The sequence below is a fragment of the Chiroxiphia lanceolata genome, chromosome 5, assembly GCF_009829145.1.
Source record: "Chiroxiphia lanceolata isolate bChiLan1 chromosome 5, bChiLan1.pri, whole genome shotgun sequence".
NCBI classification, from domain to species: Eukaryota; Metazoa; Chordata; class Aves; order Passeriformes; family Pipridae; genus Chiroxiphia; species Chiroxiphia lanceolata.
The window spans coordinates 21,849,014-21,876,216 of NC_045641.1; the positions used below are offsets into that span (position 1 = coordinate 21,849,014).

The 27,203-nt window shown below is 41.5% G+C and overlaps 1 protein-coding gene across 1 annotated transcript; it reads left to right on the forward strand.

The window, feature by feature from the left end:
* The first annotated feature begins 362 nt into the window (after nucleotides 1-362).
* Nucleotides 363-14,513, forward strand: GPR37 (G protein-coupled receptor 37). The gene is made up of 2 exons (XM_032688907.1): nucleotides 363-1,865; nucleotides 12,718-14,513. The coding sequence occupies exons 1-2, from the start codon at nucleotides 1,167-1,169 to the stop codon at nucleotides 13,534-13,536; spliced, it is 1,518 nt and encodes a 505-aa protein (XP_032544798.1). The 5' UTR covers nucleotides 363-1,166; the 3' UTR covers nucleotides 13,537-14,513.
* Nucleotides 14,514-27,203: the final 12,690 nt, after the last annotated feature.

Here is a 27,203-nt window from a genome sequence, read left to right on the forward strand (position 1 = left end):
GCGCTCCGCTCTCCTATCGCTCTCCTCGGCCCCGCTGGCACCCCCGGGCCGAGGTGGGCAGCCAGACCGTGTCACCGGGGCTAGCCGGCAGAGACACAGCGGCCGGCAGCAGGGTCGCACGGAGCGCCCCTGGGGGCGGGCGGGGCGAGAAGGGCACGGCTGGCCCGGCCCCGGCCCCTCCCCTCGCCCCGGCTCCCCCGGCGGGCGGGCGGTGCCTCGGCCCCGCGGCGCCGCTGGGCGGCGCTTGCGCACTGCGGAGGCTGCCCTGCCTGCCCGCCTCCCCGGCGCGCCCCGGGAGCCGCGGCGGAGCCGGGCTGAGCGCAGCGGAGTCTCACCGGGCTGAGCGGGGCCGCGGCCGCGGGAGCCGGAGCAGAGCCTGCTGCGGACAAGCCTCTGCCTGCCTGGGCGGCCGCGGCTGCCGCCCCGCTTCTCCTGTTGCCCGTACGACTGGGAGGCAGGAGCAGCCCCGAGGGGTCGGTCCCGACGCTGCGCCTTCCCGGCGCCGGCAGCAACTTTGCCGCTCCGGCCGCGCTCGCTGCTCCCTGCCGCCGTGCGAGCGTTCGGAGGGTGCAGTGACCGATCCCAGCAAGAGTTTTGCAAAGCTCTGATACACCTTGAGCTGCGCGCAACAACCTGTGTTCTCCGAGGTGCTGGAGAGAAGGAATTATGTGTTCACGACCGCCCGGCGAGGGGAGGTGTCTTCCTCAAGGGACCTTTCCTCACCCATAGAGCTGCCGGCTGCCCGCGACGGCGGGAGGACGCAAATGGGCAGAACGAGGCCGGTGTGGCTGCTGGCGAGGAGGCAGCGGTCCCGGGAAAGGGCTGAGCGCCGGGGGGGGGTCCTCCCGGCGCTGCACTTGCTACATTAACTCGGCGCGTCGGAGACGGCGACACAACTTTCTGGGTCTGCCCCGGGTGGCGGCCAGAAGAGCCTCTTCGCCGCTCCGCTCGCCGCGCCCCCAGCTCCGGCCGCTGCCCGCGGCGGACCTCGGCGGCAGCGGGAGCCGCGCTCCGGCGGCAGCAGAGTCGCGGTTGCTCCCGCTCCGGCCCCGGCGAGGAGGGCTGTCCCCGGGAGCCGGGCGGGCATGTCTTCCGCTTCCAGCCCCGCTGAGCGGGGCGCACGCCGCCTCTAAAGGGGAGCTTGTGAGCCCCGCCGCCTCCCGGCCATGCGACCCCTCCGCGCTCCCCTCGCCTTGCTCTGCCAGGTGCTGAGCGCCTGGGCTGCCTGCGCCCTCGCCCCGGCTCCCGTCGCGGCCGCCGGGCCGCCGGCGCCCCCGCAGCGCGCCCGCTCGCAGCCAGCCCCGACGCCCCTCGCCCCGGGCCGGCGGGTGGCCGCGGCGCTCCCGGGGCGCGGAGCGCTCCCTCCCGGGGTCGGCGGAGCGGCGGGGCCGGGCGGCAGCTGCGCTCCCCGCGGGGCAGCGGGGGCCGGGCGGCGGCGGGCGCGGAGCAGCGATCCCGGAGCCGGCGCGGCGGCGGGGAGGGGCGGGGCGGGCGGGCCCCGCTGGCTGCCCCTGAACGGTTCGGCAAGCGGCGAGGGCAGCGCCGGGGGCCGCGGGAACGCCACGGGGCGCCGCGCCCGCCTCCGCAACCCCTTCTACCCGCTGACCGAGGAGTCCTACGGCGCCTACGCCGTCATGTGCCTCTCCATAGTGATCTTCGGCATCGGCATCATGGGCAACATGGCAGTGATGTGCATCGTCTGCCACAACTACTACATGCGGAGCATCTCCAACTCTCTGCTGGCCAACCTGGCCTTCTGGGACTTCCTCATCGTCTTCTTCTGCCTGCCGCTGGTCATCTTCCAGGAGCTCACCAAGAAGTGGCTCCTTGAAGACTTCTCCTGCAAAATCGTCCCGTACATCGAGGTAATGGCTGTAGGTGGGGATGCGCGGCCCCGGGCGTTTTCGCGCAGTGCCCGGGCGGACTGGCCGCGCTCGCCCGCACAAGGGAACGCGAGTCCCGAGCTCCTCTCTCCGCTGCTCCCTCGCCGCAAGCCTGACCTGTCGGTCATTGCTGTCGGCCCGGGGAATCTCAGTGGGTTTCACGGGCGCTCCTGCGGTAGAGCGGGGCCCCGGTACGGCCCCGCAGTCATCGGAGGCGGCAGTGGCCGCCGCGGTCCAGCGGCACCGGGATTTCTGTGGCTCAAGCTGAGCGCGTCCAGCGCTTACTGACTGACACTCGCGAGAGTTCTGACAAACTTTCCTTGCTCCCAGTAATCCTGTAAGGCATCCTCTCAGAATTAGGAGGAATGTCAACTTTTTTGCTTTGCTCTTTTCCTAAAGTCGAGTGAATCAGGAAAGCGGATGGAGGGAATGAGTGGAGTAGCTTGTAAGAAAGTGATTGTAAAAAGCACCATCAGCAGGATGTATGGGCTCTTAATTTATATTTCAACGTTCAAATCGCACATTTATTTAGCTTTTTCTTTTTCTTTTTTTTTTCTCCTCCCTTAAAAAAAAAATACCTCAGCTCCATTTAAACTGCAGCTTCTTGGCAGTTGTTCAAAGGCTCTGTCAGAGAAGCTCCCAGACAGCTGGCCGGAGTCCTGCCGGCAGCGCTCAGGTTGTCTGCTTTATTTACTGGAACTGAACACTAAGGCTTGTTGGTAGGATGGTAGCCTGTAGTTCTGGCTGGCTCTGCTGTATTCCCAAAACCTTATGTTCAACATTATTCTGTAACTGAAAGCTGATGAAATAACTGTTGATCCTCTTGTCCTAAAAATGAGATATTAGAGAAAAAACAAACAAACAAAAACCTAGACAAAAAGTCAACACCTCATCCCCCCAAAAATGAATAAGGCAACCTAGTATTAATACAGAGTATCAGTTTCAGCAGAACATTGTTACACAGTAACACACAGTTAACTTTCAAGTGGTATTTTTAAGAAAGTGTTGAGAAAGATGACTAAATTGTCATTGCTTCTTTCGTATGTGATACAGTTTATTGCTGGTGATATTGAACAAAGGGTGGAGCTGTGCTACGCTTAGATGAATTCTAGGCTGGTAGTATACCAAACTCAGAGTATATTTAATCGATTTGCATTTAAGAAGACATGATGCAGTAAATATGTGTTTATTGAGAAACTGAAAGGAGCTTCTAAAATTTCTGAATTGGATTAGTGGTGTTTCAAGGGTAACCATTTCAATTACAGTAGATACAGTAGTTTGCATTTCAAGGACTTTCCTACAGCCACATTTCACGCTTCCTAACATTTTTTGGTGCATCCACATGCAAAATAGAAGTAATTCTTTGTAATGCCCATTCTAATTGAAGATCAGTAATTTAAATGATTTGCATGACCACATTGTTCTTCAAACTTAGTTGCTTATGCTGTACCTGGCTTTGGGCAGTAGAGGGTTTGTCAAACTGAAAGCAGTTTAGCTGAAATGTAGTTGCTGAAATTCAAAACTGTAATCCTGAAAAATGTTCATCTGCTACTGTGCCCCTTTATACTTCAATATAACCTTATTTTTTCACTTAAAAGTTCTGTAGATGTCTAGAGTTAAAGTCTTATTCATGAACTGGCACCAGTCCAGTTGGGATGGACCGGTAGCTTGGTCTCTGTCTTAGGCTTAATTATTACTGGTGTCTATAAGTGAAGCATTTTCCTTGTCCCTAAGGAAGTATAATTAACGTAGATCTAAGGTGCAGATATAAAAAGATGCAGCCTTGGGGTTCTGCATTGCTCCCAGAATTGTATATTTTGCATTCAGTGGTCATTAAATATAATATGTATGTAAAGTATATTCATCACCTGAGAAAGTGTACGTAAAAGGCTGGATTTCCCCCTCTATAAATTGTAAGAATGAGTGGCAGATACTGAACGCTACTAGTGGATCATGACTCCTCATGGTTTGCCTTGAGCTTGGCAAGAAGGACACTATCCTGTAAATCAGAATTTGACCCTGCTGAGGCAGAGAAGGCAGTTAGAGCAAAGGTTCACCACTTTTCAAGTGTTTTCCTACCTCACAGGCATTACACAGTGACACTGACACCACCAGGAGCAATGCAGATGGGGAGCATGTCATGAAATCCACCCATATATGTGAGCAGCTGCTGTTCCTTGCTCTGGATTGTTCACAGGAGTACACTCATCTGGCAGCTGAACAACACAGTCTTTTCCCTTGTAACTCACCTGGGCAGGCTCATCCCCTTCTCACACAATGAGAGAAGGATGAAAGGAAAGCTGTAGACAGCTATCTTCAGGACAGGTTTCCAGACCTTTGTGAAATACAAATAGAAGCATATTCCTGAAGATGGACGAATTTTAAGCTGTCTGTGTTTTCTCTAAGTTTGCCTAGTGTTTGGTTCTTTTAAGTGTCTCTTAGTTCCATGATTTGCATCTATTTTTGTTACACATCGGTTCGCCTCATCCACTGTTTAGTGAGCTGTATGTCTCACCCAGATTTGTATATCCAGAAATATCTTACTTTCAAGCATCAAAGACCCTTATTGGCTTGAGCCCTCTGTCATACCAGCTTGTACTTTCAGAACTAGGGAACAGGGGATGTCTGATTATCCAGATCAAGTGATTATCCAGATCACAGCATTTTAACGTAATTCAGGCATGCTTTGTTTTATGTCAAAGGTTTCAAGTGATTCCGGTGAGATACCTTGAGTTTTCTTTGTTTAAACCTCTTGAGGCCAATTGGTTTTCATTTGTGCTGTTTAATGGCTACTGTGCAGAATTTCAACAAAGCATCTGTTGCCAGTGATAACACATATGCACACACAGTCTGGGGAAAATGTTTTATGGTATCTTCATGTACATTTGTATAGGTAAAAGTTGAGCTTCCAGCAGTGGAAGGTCTCCACAATACTTAATTTAAAGCGCAGTTTTCCTATACCTAGTAAAGATCTGTGACAAGTGCATTAAGTAGTCATTTCAGCCATATATTGTATCACAGTTTATTCATTCTAACCCAGAGGTTTGAGTGTACTCAGAGGGAACTGAAAAGAGTATTAGAACAACTAATGCAGCTACTCTGCCCATAAAGATGTGTGGAGATGTGCTTTTCCTCTACAGTTTTAATCCTCTGCTGAACTGTTCTTAAAATTTTGCCACTTTTCTGCAGATGGTTCAGAAGTTTAGTTTTTGTGCATGTCTGAAGTATTTACCTGCACACTGTGCGTATTTTGTCTTTCATATCATTTTCTCAGCATCACTCAGAATCAGGAGATATGGGGTAAATCACAATACAAAGACAATGACTTTGGCTGATGCTTGCTGATGTGGGACCCTTTTCATTTTGTTTAAGCACACACAGTCTTTTGAACAATGTAGTTCCCTACTTACAGATTTACTCTAGGCCTTAATAAAAAGAAGTGTATGTAGTGGATGTAGACAAAATCTGTACTGGTACTGTGCTTCTGAATATTTTACAGCTGTTAGTACTGTGAAGTAGAGTTGCTATTTTTTAATTTTAATTCTGGAAGGTGGTAATGAAGAGATTAAATAAGTTGTTTAAGACCCAGAACAGCTTGCTCAATATGACAAATGTCAGCTAGGACTAGAAAGTATCTTTTGGAAGCTTGCTTAATTTGTGTGCATTCTGATCTTGGAGATTACACTGGAAGCTCGATGAGTTGGGGGGGGTCATTGGAAGTAGGCATCCCATTCTATGCCAACAAATTGCATCCAGCTACTTATAGTGGAGTAAAGATTTAGAACTGGGGAATAGTCTAGAGTGAGGACTTGGAGAGGCTGATTTACTGCCCTGTGCAGTCCAGCACAGACCAAGAAGTTGCTGAGGCCAGTAATGGTACACAGCTCTCTGCTCAGTTCTGGTAAACAGACCCCCTCTGCCTTTCTCATGCATCTCACAAAGACAAGAAAGACAAAGTTTGTGGTGTCCTCATATGGACCATATCATGCATATGAGATGGGCATGGCTCTGGAGCAGGCTGACAGGGAAAGCCTCTGAAAAAGGATACTCAGTCTCTGCATGTGCTTTTGGCAATCAGTTTGTGGCATCACTCCTGTTTCTGATGGGTAGCTTCCAGCTCAGGAAAGCTATCACAATTAGTATTCTTAGTGGAAAGCATAGGGATTGATTTGGCCTGGAATATGAATTACTCTCTTTCCCTGGAGCTGACCCTCCAAGGCAATTTGAGGTGAGGCTTTTTCCTCTTTCTCTGTTTTACTTGACAGAGGTAAGTTAGAAGCACAGAAAAAGTGGCCATTCTCTGCCTGTTCCAAAGCTGTCAGAAGAGATCCCTATTTTAAGTTTCACTTTGGGGAAGCAAATATGTTTCTTATGGGAGTATATAAAAGCTGTGTATTTTCTGTCTTTTCTGTGTCTTTTGATGTGCGGCATCTTCTTTGTGTGTCTGCTTTGACTCTAGTCAGAGCTATGCTCCTGAACCTCCAGTGAGTCCTCTGGGTCACAGGCAAAGATACTCAGAGATGTTTGCAGTTTCAAAGCTTCTTCATGAGAGTTTTCTAGGGCAATGGCTACATGTGTCTTTTACCGAGCAGAATAACTTCAGCACTTATCACACAATAAATAATTATTTAAAGCAGAAGTGTTAATATATCTCTGCCCTTTAGGTATTAATGGCACAATGATAGTGTCTGCCTTGTTGGTTGTTCTGTTAGTCTTTCTTTCCTCTGCAAACCCTGTCTGCAGGGTCTTCTGAGTTGTCCATGAAAATTTGCCTTTGGCTAAACTTTGCATATGGTGTTTCAGCATGGAAATGAATTTGTGTCAGAGTAGGTCTAAAATTGGGTCAGTAATATTTAAGTTACATATGTGTGGAGAGGAAAAGGCAGCATCTGCTATCCCAGCACCAATGACTGCTCTGAGCATTGGGATGTCATTTCTCCATATGACAGGATTTTTTCCTGCAAAGCAGGAAGAAGCAGATTTTTAGCAGTAGTTCATGTTGTTAATATTAAGAATTAGTCCAGGAGTCCCTTATGTAGCATGATGAGAATTAGATCCTCAGTGGAGATGACGCTTGTTTCTGTATTAAAAAAAAAAAAAGTAAAATAAATTTACCAATATGGTAGCATGGTAGAGTGCAAACAGGAAAATGAACAAAAATTAAATCCTTTAGTGTGTTGTGATTTTTCCAACCCCCAGATAAGCATGTAGTGTAATAATGAGTATTTCCAGTGCCCTGATGGTCTGGTTGGCTTTCACTTCCAGCAGAATTCAAGAGCATCTCATGGAATTGGATTCCAATTCTGAACAATATTACTCTTAGGGTATCATCATGGCTAGGCTTCACGAACGAAGATTTGGGTCTTAGGATATAGAAAAGGATAAATATCACACAAAGCATGTGTGCTCTGTGTCTCCTTGATGCAAATGTAGTACTATCAGTACTACAGAGGAAACTACAGCATTGTACCCATTGTTCAATGCGTGTAGAACATCTCTGTGACAGCAGTTTCCAGAATTACCATCTTATCTTTTAGATAGTTAAAGTGATGTCGATTTTTATCCAGGATGCATAAGCGAATTGATAATGTCAGAGGGGTACACTGGCACCAGTTCTCCTTAGCTACTGAATTACTTTTGCCACACCACAGTAGTGTTTTAACTGAGTGACCCTTCCCTATTTTAAAACATAAAGCCATTAATGTTTAATAACACTTCTTGAAAGAAATACTGTGAGAGTTATTTTTTTTCTTTCATAGTAATGACTGTTTTTCTTGCTTTTGTTTTGTTGGGTTTTTGGTTTGTTGTTTTTTGTTTTTTTTTTTTTTGTTTGGTTTGGGTTTTTTGTGAGGGGGTGGGACTTTTTTATTAGAAGAACAGAAACCAGAAATTTAGATAAATGTTAAATAATCATTTGCAGTAAAATGATCTTATTTTGCAATAGTCCAGTCTTATTACTGGACTCTCTACTGTAAGTGTAGAGTTGCACAAAAAATAAATGTATTGTGATCTGTACTAGCTTTGTTTATTTATCTTAGGCAAAACTGACAAATTTGGAGGAGCCCCCATGGTATGTTGCATTAACATGCTCTAAAGCTATGAGGTTTGATGTGGCTATAGAACAGCCATAATAAAATGATAGACTATAATGGCTTCAGGGAGAAATTAGTCGTTTATATGATATAATAGGAATGGATATAAAGAGTCTACAGGGTGTTACTGAGAGCTCAGAGATGGCCTGGCTAGTAGTTATCAACCTTTTCTGTAGTTCAGCTTTCCCATTACAGCAGGAAAATGTTTCAAATACCCATCTTGCCTTGTAACAAAGGAAGAGTGCCCTGTAGTTTAAGAAACTCTGTGTTATCCATATCAAGTATATTCCGTCTTAGAAAATCCAGTTTCAGCTGGTAGAAGCAGCCACTTCTTGTAACATTTCTAATTTGTCTTGTTCCATATAAACTTAGTCTGCATTGTTTCCCCTCACTTCTCCATCAGGTGTGCTTGAGAAGATGATGCCTGAGATGATTAATGGTCCCTCTCATTTCCAGCCTTGAGTTGCTCATGGCCAGTTGATTTGCATTTTGTTACATTCACTGTCCTTTGGCTTAAGTAACTTTTGTATCTCAAGATAGATTTATTTGCAGATAGCAGCAATATCACTTCTTGGTTTTCGTCTTACTGGATGGAATGACCCAACCTCTGTTTTATATTCACTTACAGAATTTGGTCTTGGTTGACCTTTTCACCCAAGTCACCTTTTCTGATTTCCTTTCTGGTTTTCATCACCTTTAGCTGATCAAGCAGAAATTAGTGAGAGAGAATTGAGTCTTATTTCCACAGCCCTTGCTCGCTGTACTACATCTTCACTGGTCAGCCAGAGACACTGCTCCTAGAGGCCAGGGCCAAGAGCCATGGGACCACAGGGAGGAGAAGTAGGACAAGCCAGGAAAGGCCTGAAAACATTTCAATAATTGTTAAAGTTTGTAAAAGGGGAATGAATATGTTGGAGGGATGGGCAGGAGAAATGGTACAATTAACCTGAGCATTTCATGAGTATTTACTGGTGGTTTTCTCTGGGCTCAGTTGCCCAAATCAGTTTGGACACAGTTGACTAACAGCGTGGTGAGCTAATGGCCAAAGGTTTATGCAGTGTCTGGAATGAGCATCGGTGTCCACTAACATTCTTGTCAGTGCAAGAGACTCTCCTTGTAACGATGATGTTGTCCTGTGTATGCGTATGCTGTAGCTGATAATCCCTTCTACAGTGATTCTCTGCCCAAATAGTGTGGGTATTTCCTCAGGGTAGGGGTTCCTTCACCACCTTCTCAAAGCAGATTGGTGGTCCTTCAGTTGGAAACTTGGGGACTTCTCTGATTTCATGTAAAAAGGGAAAGTTGTAAGCTGATGTCATCCTGAATGTCTAGAGACTGCAGGAGAATCTTCATAGGGACCATATGGTAATAAATCAGACAACTAAGTGATGATCAAAAACTACTGAGCCTGAGTTGCCCTTGCCTTGCCTCATTTCCTGCCATGTTGTTGGAATTAAGACTGCAACAGCACATCAGATGCTCAGCTGTTACAACAAGAAGAGCACCATTAAACTCCATGCAGCTTTGTACCACTTTACGACTTGTTAATTTGTGCTTTACCTACTCCCTGTCAAGTGAATTATCTTCATTCTGTGGTTATTTCAAGGCCATGTATCATATTAAAAAGGAAACTTCTCTGACTTCTTCCAGACTTTCAGCTTAACTCTAATTATTAGTATGACTGGTATGAAGAAACAACCCTAAACTGAAATTGTGTGAACATGCAGAATGCATGTTCAGTTCTCACCCATATAGGTTTTGAGCAGCACCCATTGATTTTGCTGGCTATTACTTATAGTCTACATTGTGGGTAGGTAATCTAACCCTTAAATTGCTGTACTGCATTTAAACAAGTCAGCTGGAGTGAATCTGTGTTTATCTGCTTGTGTGATTGTATGGTTTTTGCAAGCTTTTCCGTTGCATCACTAACTCCGCTGATCTATAGAAAATAGGAAACCATTGCCTGTTCCAGAGAAACACTGGCTTTGTTTAGCTCGTTTCATCGGTAAATCCATAGGAGAGTTTTCAAAGCCATCTTCCAGTGTTCTTAGTTGTTTCCTCTTGCTCTATTTCACTGTCTTAAACCTCCAAGTTGCTGGTCAATTAATGTGACAGGAACCCCGTAGGTTATGTTTGTTTACAGTAGGCATGTCTTCTTTCATTAGTCCAGCCCTAACAGCTGTAGAGTTTTAATGTCTTAGCTGCTGTGTAACAGTCTGTTTGCAATGAAATGCTATAGCAATAGAAGTGTGTGTGTTGGGGGTAGGGGAGAGGCTCATGTAAGAGCTGAGACGGAAAATGTTAATCTACAAAAACTCAGGCTTTCTTCTGTTCTGCTGATTTTTATTTCCATCCCTATTTATTTCCGAATTTCAGTTATTTTCCTGTCTCCTGTAATTGTAGCAAGCTGTCCTGACACTTTTGTTATTCATCTTGCATATTCAGGCTAAAGGTTTTGCTGTCACTAAGAAATTTGAATACTGCTCACACATTTGAATGTTTTGGAAACAAAGTCACTAATCTTGAATTTACAAATGTCACTCTCAGCTGTGATGCAGAAAAATCATATTTCATTAGCTAGGTTTATCACTGTTTATTAAGATTTCCCTGTAACTGTAATTTTTCTTTAATTGTTTTTATTTTTTGCTGTATTTACCAAGCTTTCTTTGAATCTTGTCAGACAGTTTAACTTCCTAAATTAATATGTTTGCCTATTAAAAATGTTTACAGTACTGCCTTGTCATCATTAAATATTCCTGCAAGTTAATTAGTAAGAGATTGCATCTTACTTGTTCAATCTTTTAGGAAGCTGCTTCAAAGAATTCTCCAACCAAGCCAATGTCTGACAGCTCTAATCCCAAGTGCCTAATATTTTCCAGTGATATTCAATTTTAGCAATCTGATATGGCCATTAAATATGGAAGGCAAAAATTAATGATACATTTATATAAATGTGCATAATTGTGCTATCTATCTTTGCAGAACGTTTTACAAGAGATGCATAAACAGTAATATTTCAATATTATGGTGGAAATCAGAAAGTGGTTTTTTATGTCTGCCTGTATGAAATTGAAATCTATCATTACACATCAAATTTTGATAAACAAAATTATAGTGAACTGCCCAGTATTACCTTAGATTTCCCAGTTAATTGCACAGACACATGGTTTATTCGTGAGTAAAGTAAACATTCTTTACATTTATTAGGAATGTTAGTTAACAGTTTCTTTTCTTCTGCATCAACACATTTGCAGCATAACACAAGCATGCAAACCCAAGAAAATAAGTGAATTAAAATGCAACAGGGCACTTAATCTTTCTCCAATTGAAGTTAATGGGCATTCTGCTTTGAATTTGAACTGAAGTTGAATTTATTGTTAATAGAATTAGGCCAAAATGTATATAGCCATTTTGCAAATTTCATTTTTAGAAAATTGAATTATAAACAGGAAAAAATTATAGGAAATGATGACACGACAGTACAAGATATCTACTCATACAGAGAATGATGGTTATTAAAGCTAAAGAACATAAACATTGCTCTGTACTTTTTTCTCACAGTATATATAATTGAGAGCTCTGTCCAATCCATCTTTAAATCATTTAAAGAATGAAACTTTGTCCATTTCTCCTGGCCTGCAGTACACTCTCCCACAGGATGTTTCCTACAAAATTGAGCCTGGATTTTCCTGTAATTTTTTTTCTAAATAAAATATTGAATATAGATTATTAGAGCTCAACTATTATAGTGAGGGTTCCAAAGTTAGACTTGGGAAGTCTGAGGATTTCAGGTATGATTTCTTTGAACTGACAATATGGGGTGGCTTTATGTGCCTACATCCCATCAAAATTTCATTTAAAAGTCTAAGTCCACAAAACTAGTTGTTGGACCCTACTCAATTCAGTAGGTGCCTAATCCAATCCCCAGGGTTTCTAAGTTTTGTAGATGTGAAAGGTTTCAATGTTATGATCCCCTGCATGGTTGATAACTTGTGTTGGTACGTTTGTCCTTCTGATGAAGGAAGACGCTCCTATCTCCCCTTTTGATTTAAGATTCTAACCCCTGTGGTAGAATCAATCCCTTAGAAAAAAGTAGGGAAGGAAAGGGTTTAGTTTTAAGTTTTGCTCAGTTCTTATTTTATTTTCCACTCAGAGTTGCACAGGTGCTTGCTTGGGTCTCCAGGAGAGGATGACACCAAGCTGGAACAAGTATTTTTAGGCAAAAAAGTAGAAGGATGTACTCTTTGGGAATGCATGCTGGATGATAGCTGAGCGAACACTGGAAGCTAAGTTCTGTTTGTGATGTTTCTTTTGGTGGTGCTCAGCACCATGGTGCTTAACTGTCTCCTACACTGATACCCCTAAACTATGTTTACCTTTGCCTTTGCTAGTCAAGTAGCTAGACTTGACTAGTGTTCCAGAGTACAAATTGAGCTATCTCTATGGAAGAGTATAAACCTCTTCCAGAGAACAGCTCAATGGTAAGAGCCTTCATCTGGTGTACAATATATTAATTCCCTCTTCAGCTTGAATGAGTTCAGGCCTTCATCTTCTGTCTCTAAGAAGACTGCCATCAACAGGGCAACAGGGGACTTTTGAAGGATATGATGTTTTCCCACTCTCCATTGATTAATAGACTGTACCCTTGTAGCTGTCTTTTCTCTTTTCCCCCTTTTTCCTTCCTTCCCCCCCCCCCCCAGATAGCACCTGTATTAACTTGTGTTTCCTTTCCTCCTTCTCAGGTGGCCTCTCTTGGAGTCACCACATTCACACTGTGTGCCCTCTGCATTGACCGGTTTCGTGCTGCCACCAACGTGCAGATGTATTATGAGATGATCGAAAACTGCACCTCGACGACGGCCAAGCTGGCTGTCATCTGGGTAGGTGCCCTGCTGCTGGCACTGCCAGAGGTGGTTCTGCGCCAGCTGGCCAAGGAAGACCCTGAGTACAGTGGCAGCCCCCCGGGTGAGCGCTGCGTGGTGAAGATATCCACCACACTGCCCGACACCATCTACGTGTTAGCTCTCACCTATGATGGGGCACGACTCTGGTGGTACTTCGGCTGCTATTTTTGTTTGCCTACCCTGTTCACTATTACCTGCTCCCTGGTGACAGCGAGGAAAATCAGGAGGGCTGAAAAGGCTTGCACAAGGGGGAACAAGCGACAAATTCAGCTGGAAAGTCAGATGAACTGCACAGTGGTGGCTCTGACCATTTTGTATGGGTTTTGCATCATTCCCGAAAACATTTGCAACATTGTGACTGCCTACATGTCCACAGGGGTCTCTCGACAAACTATGGACCTCCTCCATCTCATTAGCCAGTTCCTTTTGTTCTTTAAGTCCTGTGTTACCCCAGTTCTCCTCTTCTGCCTCTGTAAACCTTTCAGCCGGGCCTTTATGGAGTGTTGCTGTTGCTGCTGTGATGAATGCATCCAGAAGTCTTCCACAGTGACAAGTGATGACAATGACAATGAGTACACCACGGAACTGGAGCTCTCTCCTTTCAGTACCATTCGTCGTGAAATGTCCACTTTTGCCTCCGTGGGGACTCACTGTTAATTTACTTTAGGACTTTTTATTTCCTGTATCTTTTTCCTTTTTCTTTTTTTTTTTTTTACTTTATATTTTTCTTCTTGAAACAAAATGCAGGAAAACAATTACTGTTGAACACTACTCTCAAAACCAATCTGTGTATTAACAGTCATGCTTTGGAAAATAATTTGTTTCGTTATTAAAAGGAAAGAGAGACAAGGAGAGTCAGCACTCAGTTTTAAGTCATGATATTTTGTATGGTGCTAAGATTTCATTGCTTGGGGAGGAAGGTCCATATCGATCCACTTTTATTTAATTCCATAGTATTTTTTTTTGATAATCACTGCAAAATGATTTGTAGACATTGTGGGCTTTGCAAGATGGTTCACGTAGAAGTTGTGGTGGAAAGTATTTGAAGGTAGTTTTAATCCAATTACTGTACACTGTTGTGAGAGGATTTGGGCTTCAGAAAATTTATAAGTAGCATAAAAATAAATGAGGCTTTATTCTTTAACTTCCTTGTCAATCTGCGTTTAACAAAGACATCTATGAGTACTATTAAATTCCTTTAATAAGTAAAAAAAATCTTTGCATAAAATAATATAGATGGCCATATTTAATTAACATTTGGGTACTTACCTTTGGAGGATATAATTACAGTGTTCAAGGAAGATGGTTATAATGGTATTAGATTTATATGAGTAGGTTTTTTTAATGCTATATTATGAAGGTCCAGTATGCCTCACTGAAAATTTTTTTAACCTGCAGGTATACAAAATCTGAGTTATTTTATACTTCTTACAAAGAAACATTCATTTTATCATTGCATTTTGTCTTGTGTGGTTTCAAAATCAAGTTTCTTTCCAGTTTGCTATTGGTTTTACATTGGAATTTTGTCCTCAGTCTCTGTATATATAGCTCCTACTAGCTTCAGTGAGTCTCATTGCAGAGGAAGGCATTTTTTACCAGAGGTTTGCTGACAATAAATGTGAGGGACTGAAACATGTGGAGAGTGAATTCCTTCTTTTTTAAAAGGTGTAAACACACTTGGACACTTGGGGCTTGACCCAGAGCCCATGGCAGTCAATGGAAAGGTTTCCATCAGTTTCAGAGGGCTTTGAATCAGACTGGCATCTCCTATTTATTCTGGGATATGTAGCATGAATATTAATCACAGAGACTCTCTATACTGATTATAAATCATGCTGCCCTCACAGAGACGGCTATTCATGAGCAGCTCACAGCTCTGGAGCTGTTTTTGAGAGCCACAGTGTGTTTTGCTGATGGCTTCTTGCTGTTCACAGAGTCGTTAAAATGAGGGTATGTCAACACTGCCAGCAACAGTGTGATATAATAAAATTTAAAGTTGTTATAAGCAAGCCAGGTTAGAGACTGAAAAGTGCCTATCCTTACCAGCAGAGCTTATTTGCCCCACTTCTTGGCTGAAGTAGACAGGCTATTCTTGGCAGGCAAGCTGGCTCATACTTACGCTGGGCAGCAGGCTGAAGTGAACTTACTGAACACTAAGGCACTGAATTTGTTATAGTTAGCTTATATTTTAATACTAATTAAATAAATAGTGCAGAAGTATGAGCAGAAGTAAAATCACATGCATTCGTACTTTGAAATTAACAGTAAATGTAACTGATGTAATCTTACCTCCTGATACCTGCCTCTAACTATGTTAAAGAACTTACTGTAACTTCTGGAAAGGAGTCTAATTTTTGTTTGTAGACTGTGGACTTAATATGTTTAATCTTTGTATCTGCTTGGGCAAGCAGTATTTCTTCTTTTTCTTTACCATTTTAACTTATGGTCATTTCACCTGAAAAAAAACTCCAGTTTAAATTAATTAATATGAATATGAATACAAACATACATGCACTTGAGTTCTTTTTCTGACTTTTGAATCAGACATTGGGCCCTAGCAAAGCAATCTGCTTTAACTACAGGCATTTTTTTCTGTTTAGGGCTTGCTAAATTACCTAAATTTCTAAAATCCTGTTGTAACATAGTCTCTTACGACAACAAGGGAACTGTCCCTTCCTTATAAAACCCTTCACTGACTTTACTTGATTACATTCAATAAACTATGAAAGGGATTAAAGAGAAAAGACGAAAACGAAATCCTCCTCACTGTGGTGCTTGTGTCTCCTCAAATACATATTCCTGTGTCTGCCTTTTGATTTGTACTATTCTTTTTTACATGCCAATTTTTGTAAAGAATGGGAATAAAACCTCCATTTTTGTTCCTTGCTGAGAGAATTGTTTCTCTCAGCTACCTTTTCAGTTACAGCATGAGCAGGGACTCGAGGATCTGGGAAAAGAAGAGCAGAATGGGAGGAAGCACTTTTAAAGAAACAAACAAAACAAATAGAAAATTTACTTGGGAATATTAAATCATCACATTTTGCTACTTTAGATGCAAGACTGCACCAGGACAGGGAAAGTCTCCATTGCTTTGGATATAAGATGCTTCCAGCTTTCCGGTCTGCAGTGGGTACGTGTTAGCTCTGCTAAGGACTGTTTCTAACTCCCAGTTTATATGTTGTGTGTCCCAGAGAGCTGCAGTTTGTGTCTCCATTTAAACATTTCCACAGTATGTTTATGGTAATCTTACTGGGAAAAACAAACAAACAAAAAAAGCCCAACAACAAAAAAATTACCCCCCCAAAACAAACAAACAAACAAAAAAAGGCACCTCCCCCCCCCCAAAGATTTAATGAGGCCACTGGAGAAGGTAGAATTTGAAAATCAATAATGCTATGTTTGGAAATACATCTTCCTCCTTGTGTGACAGAGCATTGTCCAGCCTTGTATTCAATGAGGTTTCTTTGTACCCTCTGTAACCTTGCCTTTTCTGCTGCTAAAAGAGCATTTTTTCACAGCTGTTTCTCTGCCTTGCCTTGGATGTCCATAGCAATTTGACATGCAAGACACCCTTTTATTCTAATTTGCTCTCTAAATTGGTTCAACTAATACCACATTAGCAGATTTGTATTGTCACAGCCGTTCAAGTGTCATGCTAAATGATTCCTTATGTTAGAGATGGAGTGCTGCATTGCTTTTCTTCCACCTTTTGGGACTGATGCTCTGCACTCTTGAAATTTTCTTGGTGTTTGCTTTTCTTACTTTATTTAATATTATTAGAAGCCAATTCTGTCTGTTTTGAATCCAGTTCTGTAAGACATTTGTCTGTTAACAAGAGGACACTTAATTACTGGAGTTTTGGAAATGCTTATTGCAAAGATTTAATTTTTTAACCTATACCAGAGAAACTTGCAGAGCATAGTGATCAGTGTAGGAGGGTGATGGAATGGCAAATCAGATTGTGAGGCAGGAAAACCTTATGCCTCTCAGTTATGTAAACCTTTAATACATTAAAACTTGTCATCTTTGCCCTGGTCCCATTAAGAAATTAAAAACCATAAAACTATAGTATGAGTTCCAGTATCTCCAATGAAATCGCGTTTTGTGACCTGTATCAAAAATATATTATTTGTGTAGGCCAAAGTACAAATGGTAAATTATTGAGTAATATTGCTGAGTTAGAAGAAATCTTTTATTTTACCCCTTGCTAGATAAATTCCTACATTCAAACTTAACTCCTGCCTTTAAATGACCACAGTGACTTGCTCAGCTCCTATTCTGTCACTGGGACTCTGATGCAAGCTGTCACAGAGCTCCAGCAGCTCTGGGAATGGCTCCTAAAGACACTGCAGAGGTTTCCAAACATGTTGTCCTATGTCTCTTTATAAAAGGTTCTGTGATGTTAGGCTACATGGTGAGACTCTCTTATTGTGTTTGTGCCACGCAGAAGCAAAATAGATTCTAAGAAATGCGAATTGCTGTTGAAACTGAGTAGCTTCTCCAAATTCATTGAACAGTCATATTCAAAGCCTCTCTAGTATCTATGAGCCATTGTATTGGGAACAGTGCAAATACATGCAGCTTTGCCCTATGGGTGCCTAACTGTTGTAGATGTGCTCAGATACATCGCTGAGCTGCTTCTGGTCTTTTTTTTGCGAAGTGACATTAACAGAACTCCAAAAACACTTAAATCATCCCCTTGTCATTGGGCTGGAATTAAGACTGAAGCCAAAACCTGCCCAAAATTAATCTGTCTCCTTAGCTGGGCCCTGTCTTTTGTGTACATGAAGAGCACCTCTAAGGTGCTTGCCAACTTTCAGTAGACACAGGCTTAGCAGAGCATATATAGGTTTATGCACATTCTGATGAATCAAAAATTTAGGTTCAAGTATTTCTAGGATGGAAAAGCTAGATTTAAAGTCCTGCTCTGCTTAATTTATAGGTGAGACTTGAAATCTGGTGGCTCAGCATCCCATCAGAAAGGCATAAGGCATAACTGCTGTAGTAACTGCTGACCAAATTCTGGAGGGGAGAACCTATATGAAGCAAACTGCCTGCAGGAAGCTGGCTCACCTCAGTTCCATAAGAACCTAATGATTTACCCAGATTACAAAAGGCAAACTGGGACCTTGAAGTAGATCTTCCATGTCTCTTCTGTGTTCCTTTTCTTCTTTCCAACTTTTCTTTTTCCATGAAATGCTCAGCCAAAGTCAATGTGAGCAGATGATGTGAACCATTAAAACTTAACGGTATCCTACATGCACTGTCTCATGCTTCAGGAACTGTATTTTTTCACTACTATTGTGTATTTGATCGAGTCATTTAACACCTATCCTTGGCAGATGTCAAATTTTCAAATGCTGGATATGTTTTGTAGTGAATAAGAAACAATGAAAAAGACACAGACTGAGACACTCCAGGACACCCAGCCATCTCTGCTACAGAAACACTGACTCCTGTTGAGAGCTGAAGGTTCACCAAAGAATCAGGAGGAGAGCTGTGTTTAGTCATGTACTGCATTTAACCCCTGAAATCCAGGCTGCTTGCTTTCCCTATTTGGCAGGTTCAGTTTCTGTTTTTCAGGCAGTAAAATTTGGGACAAAGACTCCCTGCCATTTTCAACATGACAACACAGAGAGCCAGTGCTTTGTCTCCTACTGATATCACATTCCCTATGTAGTGTCACCTGGAGTGCCAGGATCCATATGCCTGGATGTCCCAGCCTCTTTCAAGAAAGAAATCAAACATTTCTGTCCTTGTGCATTGTAGCTTTAGTAGTGCATCGCAGCTTCTTATTACTGAAAAGTAGAAGATATTATCCTTACTAAAATGTGTGTGGGGTTTTTCTTCAAGTAGAAATCAGACCTGTCAGAGTTACAGAATACTCAGTTTAGAGCATTTAATGTGTTAGTGGCAGCATTATTATTCAAGGTAGTAGGTAATTTTTAGGTAAATGGAAAGCTTTTATTTTTCTTCTTTTTTAAAAAAATATATTTTATCCGTTATTTCTGTGTGATTACAAAGTAATTATTTTTTCTCAAACAAAATGCAAAAATCGCACAAGAACTTATTCCTTTTTCAAGCCATCATTAGCTTACATCAGACATCTTCATTTGTATCCACAGTGAATTTAGCCCATTGTTCTTTGAGAAAAGAAATCAAAATACTCAATTAGAAACATGATCATGACTAACTTGATCTTGAAGGATTAAATTTGAATAAACTTTAAGCCTGTGGAGATAATGTAAAGTTTTTTTTAATAATTATGGTCATGCCAGCCTAAGCTTTTTAAAGAGATGGGAGATACATACAGTTCAACAATAGCTTGTGGTTCAATTTTGTAATTGTCACTAGGGACTCCAGAATACATATAGTCTGGAATAAAATGATCTAATAGCAGCTGGATATGCATGTGATAGTCCCTACTGAAGACAATACAAGTATTTAAGTGAACAAATAAATTTCAGTCTGTTAGCTATTATACCAGAAAACTAATTTTTCCCTAGAATGTACTTCCAATTTGATTTAATATATATATGTGTGAGCTAGAGGAATCTATTTAGTGTTTTTAGTGTTGTACAGAGAACACAAAAGCTTGAGAAAGAAGGTATCCCATCTGTACTTGTAGCCAGCAGTTATACTTCACATTTTTTCTTCTAAATTCTTTCCTTCATCTCTTTTGAAGCAATTTCTGCTGACTGTTCTTATCAGTCCTTTCTTTGTCTTATTCCATTTGCTAACTCTCCCCTGAGCAAAGGAAAATTCTCTTTTGTTTTTCTGATGATCAATTCTTTTAAATTGAGCTTGTAAGTAAGTCTCATTCATTTTTCACAATCTATCTACTGGAAAACTTGAAGGTGAACAGTCCTTCTCCCTATGGGAAGTATTTGCAAATAAGGAAACTGCAGTCTATCTTTTTCTAAGCTAGCAGAACTAAAAATGCCTCGTCAATCTGTGCAAGACCTGTAGCCAGTGTATCAACACTACAGCATGAATTTCTGACTTAAAGTGGGCTTACCTACATACAAATCATGAGACAACAGACAACAACAGTGTCTCCTTGCCAAAACATGGGAGGTTTCTACATGAAACTTGCTCAGGTATTTTTATTTCATATGGTGATGCTCTACTGAGTCTCTTTTTATCTATAAAAAATCCTCTTGTAGATTGTTAGATGCCTTTGTTACCTCTCAGTAAACCATTTCTAATTTAGGCCTTCATTTAACCGATATCACTCATGAGCTTACATTAAGTCTTGTATGATTAAGCTGGGGGTTAACGTTAGTTGTAGACCTACCTTTGGTATAAGATATGCTTATGTGTGGACAGTGCTGTTGGAAGCTGCATCAGGAAGGTGCAATACATCTGCATCCTGCCTCCTGGTGGTCGAACACAATTTGATGGCAAGTCTGCCAAAAGCTGGAACTAGTTTTGAGAGGTCTGCCTAGCACTGCTTTTGAGAAGTTTTAAGGGCTAACCAATTCCTTAAGCTAATAATTGCCCCTCAAGACATTCTTGTTGCATAGGAAGACTTGCCTTTGGCTTTTGACAATAGAAGAGGAAGAAAGGAGGTAAGAGAATTCTGCTCAGATGTAGATAATCTTGCCTTCTGTCTTTTGGGATAGAATTCTGTAATTGTAACTATTTCTTAGCTTCTCAAGGTTAAAGCAGATTGAACATTGAATCCTTAACTCTAATGTAGACCCCCATACTGCTGCTGAGGATGGAGCCAGTGACCCTGGTAAAGCCCAAACCCCAGAGAAAATACCTGACTTGTTTTCCCCTTGTAGGCCTGTTTGAGTGGTAAGTCCATTCAGAAAAGCAGATCATGGAGAGCATGGGGGTCAGCCTGCTTTTCCTGATGTTGCCCTTTGGTGTTGAAAGAGTTAACAGTGTTAGTCTTTAGTCTAGCAGAGCCTAGTTTCAGATGAATAGGGGCAGTTTATGCCTTCTCAGTGCCTGTTTCTGTCTGTCCTCATCCTGCACAAGGCAGCAGTGTATGTTATCCTGAAGGTTCCACAGCCTGCAGGGCTTGACTTTTTTAGCATTTTTTTGTAAATAAAAAGAAAAAAATAAAGTAATTGTTAATTCTTTGAGATTTGAAGACTTTTCTTTGGATAACTTTTTACTCCTAGAGTACCACTACAGCATAAATCAGAATTTGCAAGTATGTCTATGCCTAGCAACTACACTCAGAAGCAACTATAGAGACCTGAACACTGTAAATCATATAAAATAATGAAAAATTGTGGATTTACATTGAATCTGACAGAAAGTAGTCCGACAAGTGGAAAATACACCAAATATTTACATTTTTCTATTTGAATCCACCACTCCCCAATTATAGAATAATATTTGTTTACTGTCAATAACAATATTACTGCTTAAGAATTCTTAAAATTTCTTATTCTTCCTTTTTGTTTATTTTATTTTCATTTATTATCTTCTTACATTCTATTCTCCATCTTTGTTTTTTTTTTTAGCTGGAGAATTTTAATTTTTTGTGCTGTCCTCTGTATACCTCACGGTGACCACTGTTAAATCCAAACTTGAATTCAGGGAGTAAAATGTGAGTTAAAGAAGACAAAAAACACTTCTAGCTCACTACATTACCATGTACCTATGTGGTTTGGGTCTTAAATGAAAATAACTGAATATGAAAGCTCAAATTTAAATCAGCCTCCCAGTAAACCAAAAGCTATCAGAACCTGGAGGTTGGTAAAACAAGCATTACTTGTGGGTTTCTCTGCAGCTGTTCAGCAGCCAGCTGCAGAAGTCTGCCTTGGGATGGACCTGCCAAGTCACAGATGGGTGTCCCTTGAAACTAATCTTGAATACAGTGAAAATTAAAATATGAGGTATTTTCAATGAAATATACTGTCCTCAGTAAAGTAGCACTTGAAACACCACGGTCTATTCCATCAGAACATACCTTATCTACTCTACCTCCAAGCCACTGTCAGGCTGTCAAGCTTTTGGCCCTGCTGGGGCAGAAAATCTATTCTTTTCATTCTGGCATCCAACCCAAATATTAGTGTCAACCTAAAAGTATTAAAAGATGAGATTCCTTATGGACAAAAGTAATTTCATCTTGACACATTCCTAACAATCACTGGCTCTGGAAGGACATTGTGAGGTCAGATTTATATTTGCCTCTAGAGAAAGCTTCTTTACTCAAATTAAGAAAAATGAATCAAGATTTGAACTTATATCCATAATATATATGCTAACTAATTTAATATGTTATATAGGAAACAGGCATGCTTCTTGCTTTACATTAGAGATAAATAGTCATTATTATTAGAGATAAAATATTTTATTTTTCATAAAAACGTAAGGACAGTAAGGCAATAAACTAGTCTAACTCTTGCTTAACAAGCCCTCACAATTTCATCCGGTTACGCCAGTGCAGAAATCCTAGTTCAGTTTTGTATACCAGAAGCAGATCTAATTGTTCAGTAAAGATGGAGACTCCTGAAATTCCATTTGCTTCTAGTGCTAATTGTGCTCATTAAGAAAACAGCAACCCTATGACTTCTACAGAGTTTTCATAGTTTTGATAGTTCATGTTCAAATACATCTAGTCATTTAAATGGAATTGGCTCTGGAAGAGCTGAACACAAGATTAGATCTTCTTCACACTCAGTTTCTGAATCTGAACAGTTTCTAACCTCAGGATCAATAAGCTCGTTACTGGATATTTACATATGGGGTTTGGTGACAATACAAGATAATTACCAGTAGTTTCTTTCTCAGCTGAAGCTCTTTTAGTGTTTCCTCCTCCTCCCACATAGTCAATCCTCATGAAAAATGTCTTGTGCGCGTTGCTCCATTTAGTATGTGCTTCGTATGTGCTCTCAGGACAGCACATCGTCATTTAGGCAAAGTACTCCTTCTGACTTTATCAACTGAAGATAGTCCTGATTTTTTTCTTCATCCATTTTCTGTGTATAGCTTTTTTTTCTACTTCCAATGTTTATTTTTACAGTGAAGTTCATCAGTAAGTTTCCTTCAGTCTGTTACAGGAAATTGCTTGCTGAAAGACACATTGTTAAGTAGTAAAAAAGCTCTAGCTGTCAATAAGCAAGTTAGTATAAATTCATCAGGGGCATTTAGTCATTTTGGAACATTACATAATCTATAGTCTGCTCTCTTAAAGATAAAGTTTGCTACATTTCAGCTATCATTTATGCTAATACTAGAGCTTAGAAGCAGAGGCTAATCTCAATTTTATGGGTGTATGCTGTTGGGGGTATTGCTCCAAGAATGTTCTGATATAAAAGTACACTGTAGGGGTATTATTCCATGATTCTTCTAATGTAGGAGAACCTTCATGTACTGAGGGATCAGCAGCAAAAGCCATTGCAGAATGGCAAAACCTCTGCTGCATTACCGTGGCAGTACTGTGTGTTGCACTGCACAGCCTTTCCAGGCAGCACAAGGTTCTGGCTCCTGGTGATGGCAATGCTTCTTGCAGATACAGCAAAGCACTTCTGTCAAGACCAGAAAATACTGTATTTCCGTGGTGTCAACATGATAAACCACAGCAAGGGCAAAAAACTAGATTGTGCCCTTCGGTCTGCATGACTGTTACGGTTTTCTGGTTAGGGGAAATTCCAGCCCCCAAAGATTGGAGATTTATTTTGGGGAAGGAGAACATTCCTGACTGAACAAGATGAGTAATTCTGCAGTTGCTAGACTTCAGAAATCCTGTGGCCTTAGCGGGAATAGGCACTCAATCCTTTTTTTCTTTGATTCCAGTAATTTCCTTGGTCTATGCTGAGTCAGACAGGAGATGTCTCCAGAGAAGCAGGTGCCTTGTCACAGTGACCAAGAGCAGCCACGGTAAAAGTGAATACTTTTTTCATCAAGGAGATCCCAGGTCTCAGAGGAGAGAAGAGTGGTGAAGGTCGCCAGGAGGGAGATAGGTGCAGAGGTTTTCAGTCGACCTTTATTTGCATTATAAAACCATCATCTTCACTAGCACAAAGGAACAGCAGGGCTGACAGCCTGCTCGGCCCCACAGCACGAGCACGGTGCAGGGTGGGGATCGGGAGCACTGGCTGCGCTGCCGCTGCCGAGGGATGGTTCACACATTGCCCCCTTCTCTGAAACACTTGGCTCTAGACAGTGCTGTTGTCTCTCACTTTTAAGAGTGCTAAAAGCTTTTCTCTCCTCTCTGTGGGGGGTGAGCAAATGCAATTTGAGTAAGCATGTTTCTGCTGAAGTATCGACATTTTTTATTGCCATTTGTTATTCTCGTTACAAAGAACCATCTTTCTGTTAACCTAATCTAAGTGATCACTTGAAGGCTGCAAATCTGTATGTCATTTTTTAAGCTACTGTATCACAATGGCCTTAGAAAAATTCTACAGATGTCTTGCCACAATCCATTTCTTCCTCATGAGGAGCTACCAGGCTAGTTGGTTGGATTAATTTGCCACAGCTGTTTATTTCTTTGACCTTAAAGCTACAAAGGTATGGTGCCAGTGTAATAAAAAGGAGGGTGCCTTTTAAATTACTAATTATAAGAATTATTTTCTAAAGTAAAAAGGGACAAGAGACAGTCTTCTTATGGCCAAATGGACCTACTTGTGTATTTTGTCTTCACCTTTTAATAGTTTTCTTTTTACTTTCCTTTTTCTGTTAAACTGTAGACATAGATAAATGAGCAACACAATACTAATGTGCTTATTAGTCTGGAATAATTCAAGACAGACTAATATCTCCCTGACATAAAATTGTCAGCTCAGTTCTGTCATGGTATCAGTCATTGCACGCTATTAAATTTCTGAAGCAGAGCTACTATGTAGGTACCTCATTTTATTTATTTCTGCAGTTCAAACATATCCCATTTCCATTTTACCATTTTTCCTATGTGGTTGTGCTTATTTATTTGAAGTTATTTATAGGTGATACTGTCCTCAGCTAACAGCTCAGCATGCAAGAGATTATGAATATTAAATTATAATTTGTCTAAAAACCAAAGACAACAAATCTAGGTCAAAGATATTGCCTTGGGCAAAGTCCACACAGGTTTTTTGCATCACTGAATATTACAGCTCCTGTCTTTCTGTTTAAAAATATTTGTACCCGATCAGACAGGTACCTTTTTATGCAACGGACATACCATTTAAAAGCATCTCAAGAGCTAAGTGTGCAAATCCTGGGGTATGTGTTGCAGAAAAAACCAAAAATGTTACTCTATAACATACATTAATGACTGATGCTTGAGATTTGGGTTTGTATTTACTGCTTGTCCCTTTTCAAGGAAGAGACTTGCCCCAAAACATTAGGTGACTGATCTAAACAAAAAACTAGGGGAATTTGAGGAGCTCCTCACATTCTCACTTGTTGAAGGTGTTTATTCGTATAAAAATTCACTAAATGCCTCTACTCTGTCATTTCACTTTTATATCTGTTTGCTCATAACTGTTAGTTTCGTGGTCATCCATGCTGTGTTTATACTATGCTACTCATGGTATCTCCTCTGAAGTGAATTAGTTCCCTCCTGATAGAGGCTAGTTTTCTTCTGGGTCCACAGAGAGCATGTCTGAAGTCAGCCTTCTGCGGGAGCTGTTAGCTTTGAGCAGTAAGAATGTAGACACATCCACACCACCTGGCCTAGGAACCAAGGTTCATTCCCTCACAGTCTACAAAGACCTGTAGATATACCCAATGAGCATGAAGTGGATAATTTCAAACCCTGATGACAAGGATATTAATGTGGAAAATGAAAAACTGAGGCTCAGGTTTTTTTATCGGATGGCACTGATCAAGTAGCAGATTGTTGCATGAAGGGTATAGAAATTCAGCAGAAAATAAGCCCCCTTGCATTCCAGCTGGTCCCCAGGGATCAGAGGGACTGGGTGCAGCTGGGCTTAATTTCTGATTATAGCCAGTTTAGCACTATAACTCTGGTTGAGTTCAAAAGAAGAACTTGCATGAGCACAGATGCACAAACATGCAGTTTACCAGTCCAGTACTGTAGGTTTGATCACATTCAATAAGGACTTTGCATGATCTAGATTCACAAATAATGCAGTTTATTGAAGAAACCAGAAAGGAGGTTCAGGATTGCCAGTGATAAATGCGCTTACTACAGAGTGTTGATATGTGTCATGACAGAAAGCATAGTAAGAGAGATCTATATATTGTATACTTCTGGGTATACTCCAACGCAGTTTGAGGTGCAAGGATCATATAAAGGTGTGCCTTCATGAGAAGAGAAGGAACACAGTCTGTCAGCTGATCCTGAGCAGAAAGAGATGTTTTTCCCCTCCAGAGGTGTTTTTCCCTTACAGAGATATTTTGCCCCCCCAGCCCTTTCTGCCCTGAAACCCTCCTTTTATATTACAAATTTTGGCCCATCCGAAGGGGATGGAACAATCACGTGTTATAGATGGTGTTTAGTGCCTTTACTCATACATGCATTACATGCCCCATGTTCCTCTTTGCATCTAGAGGGGTGTGTAAGTTTATATGTTAATGAGGCTTAATAAGAGTCTCAGTTACTTTTGGTCAGAATTTATAGTTGACAAAAGAGGTAAAATAAATACTTTTGTCCTCCTTCACATGCTGAAGGGGTGGTAGAGGCTCTGTGACCTTCATCAGAAGATCTTTGTGCACATCCTTATCTCCTTAATGGACCAGATTTATAACAAGACTTGTTTTTCACAGTGAAAGGAGTGTGGCTATCAGCTGGTACAAGTGTTCTTCTGTGCCTCACTGAAACATCATCAGGCCATGAGACCTCTGCTTCACTCCAGCCATGATTCAGTTGTTAGGCCTTGCTTGAGCCAGGTGGAAGACAAGCAACAGGCCCAGCTCATATTTTTCTCAACCAGCCTCATCAATTCTTCACTGTGTCAAAGCAACACTGTAGAATTCTGACCATTTGCCACAGAGAGCTGCACCAGGAGAGACTGTCCACTACCTGCCCTCCTCTCCCTTTCCATTACCAAAAGGATTCAGTAGATGTGGCTACGGCATTGATTTAAACGGAGCAGAAACCTGCATCTCTGCTACAAGAGATGATGTTTGCCACACATAGGTATGCTGAAAAATTAATTCTACAATGAGAAATTCTTTCTGTTCCTCAGCATCTTCCTAGGTTGTAGGAATATGTCCATGCCCTCCATGTCTTCAAATCCTCTCATTATGTATCTGAAACTTTTCTTGGTTGCATGCCTTCAACAGTAATTCACAATACAATTAATTCCCTATTTTAGATCGATAGCATGACTAGAACAGGAAAAAGCAGAAAAAAAGGGATCACGAAAGTACAGTATAGTATTTTTAACCAATGTAGTAATTTTTTTTAT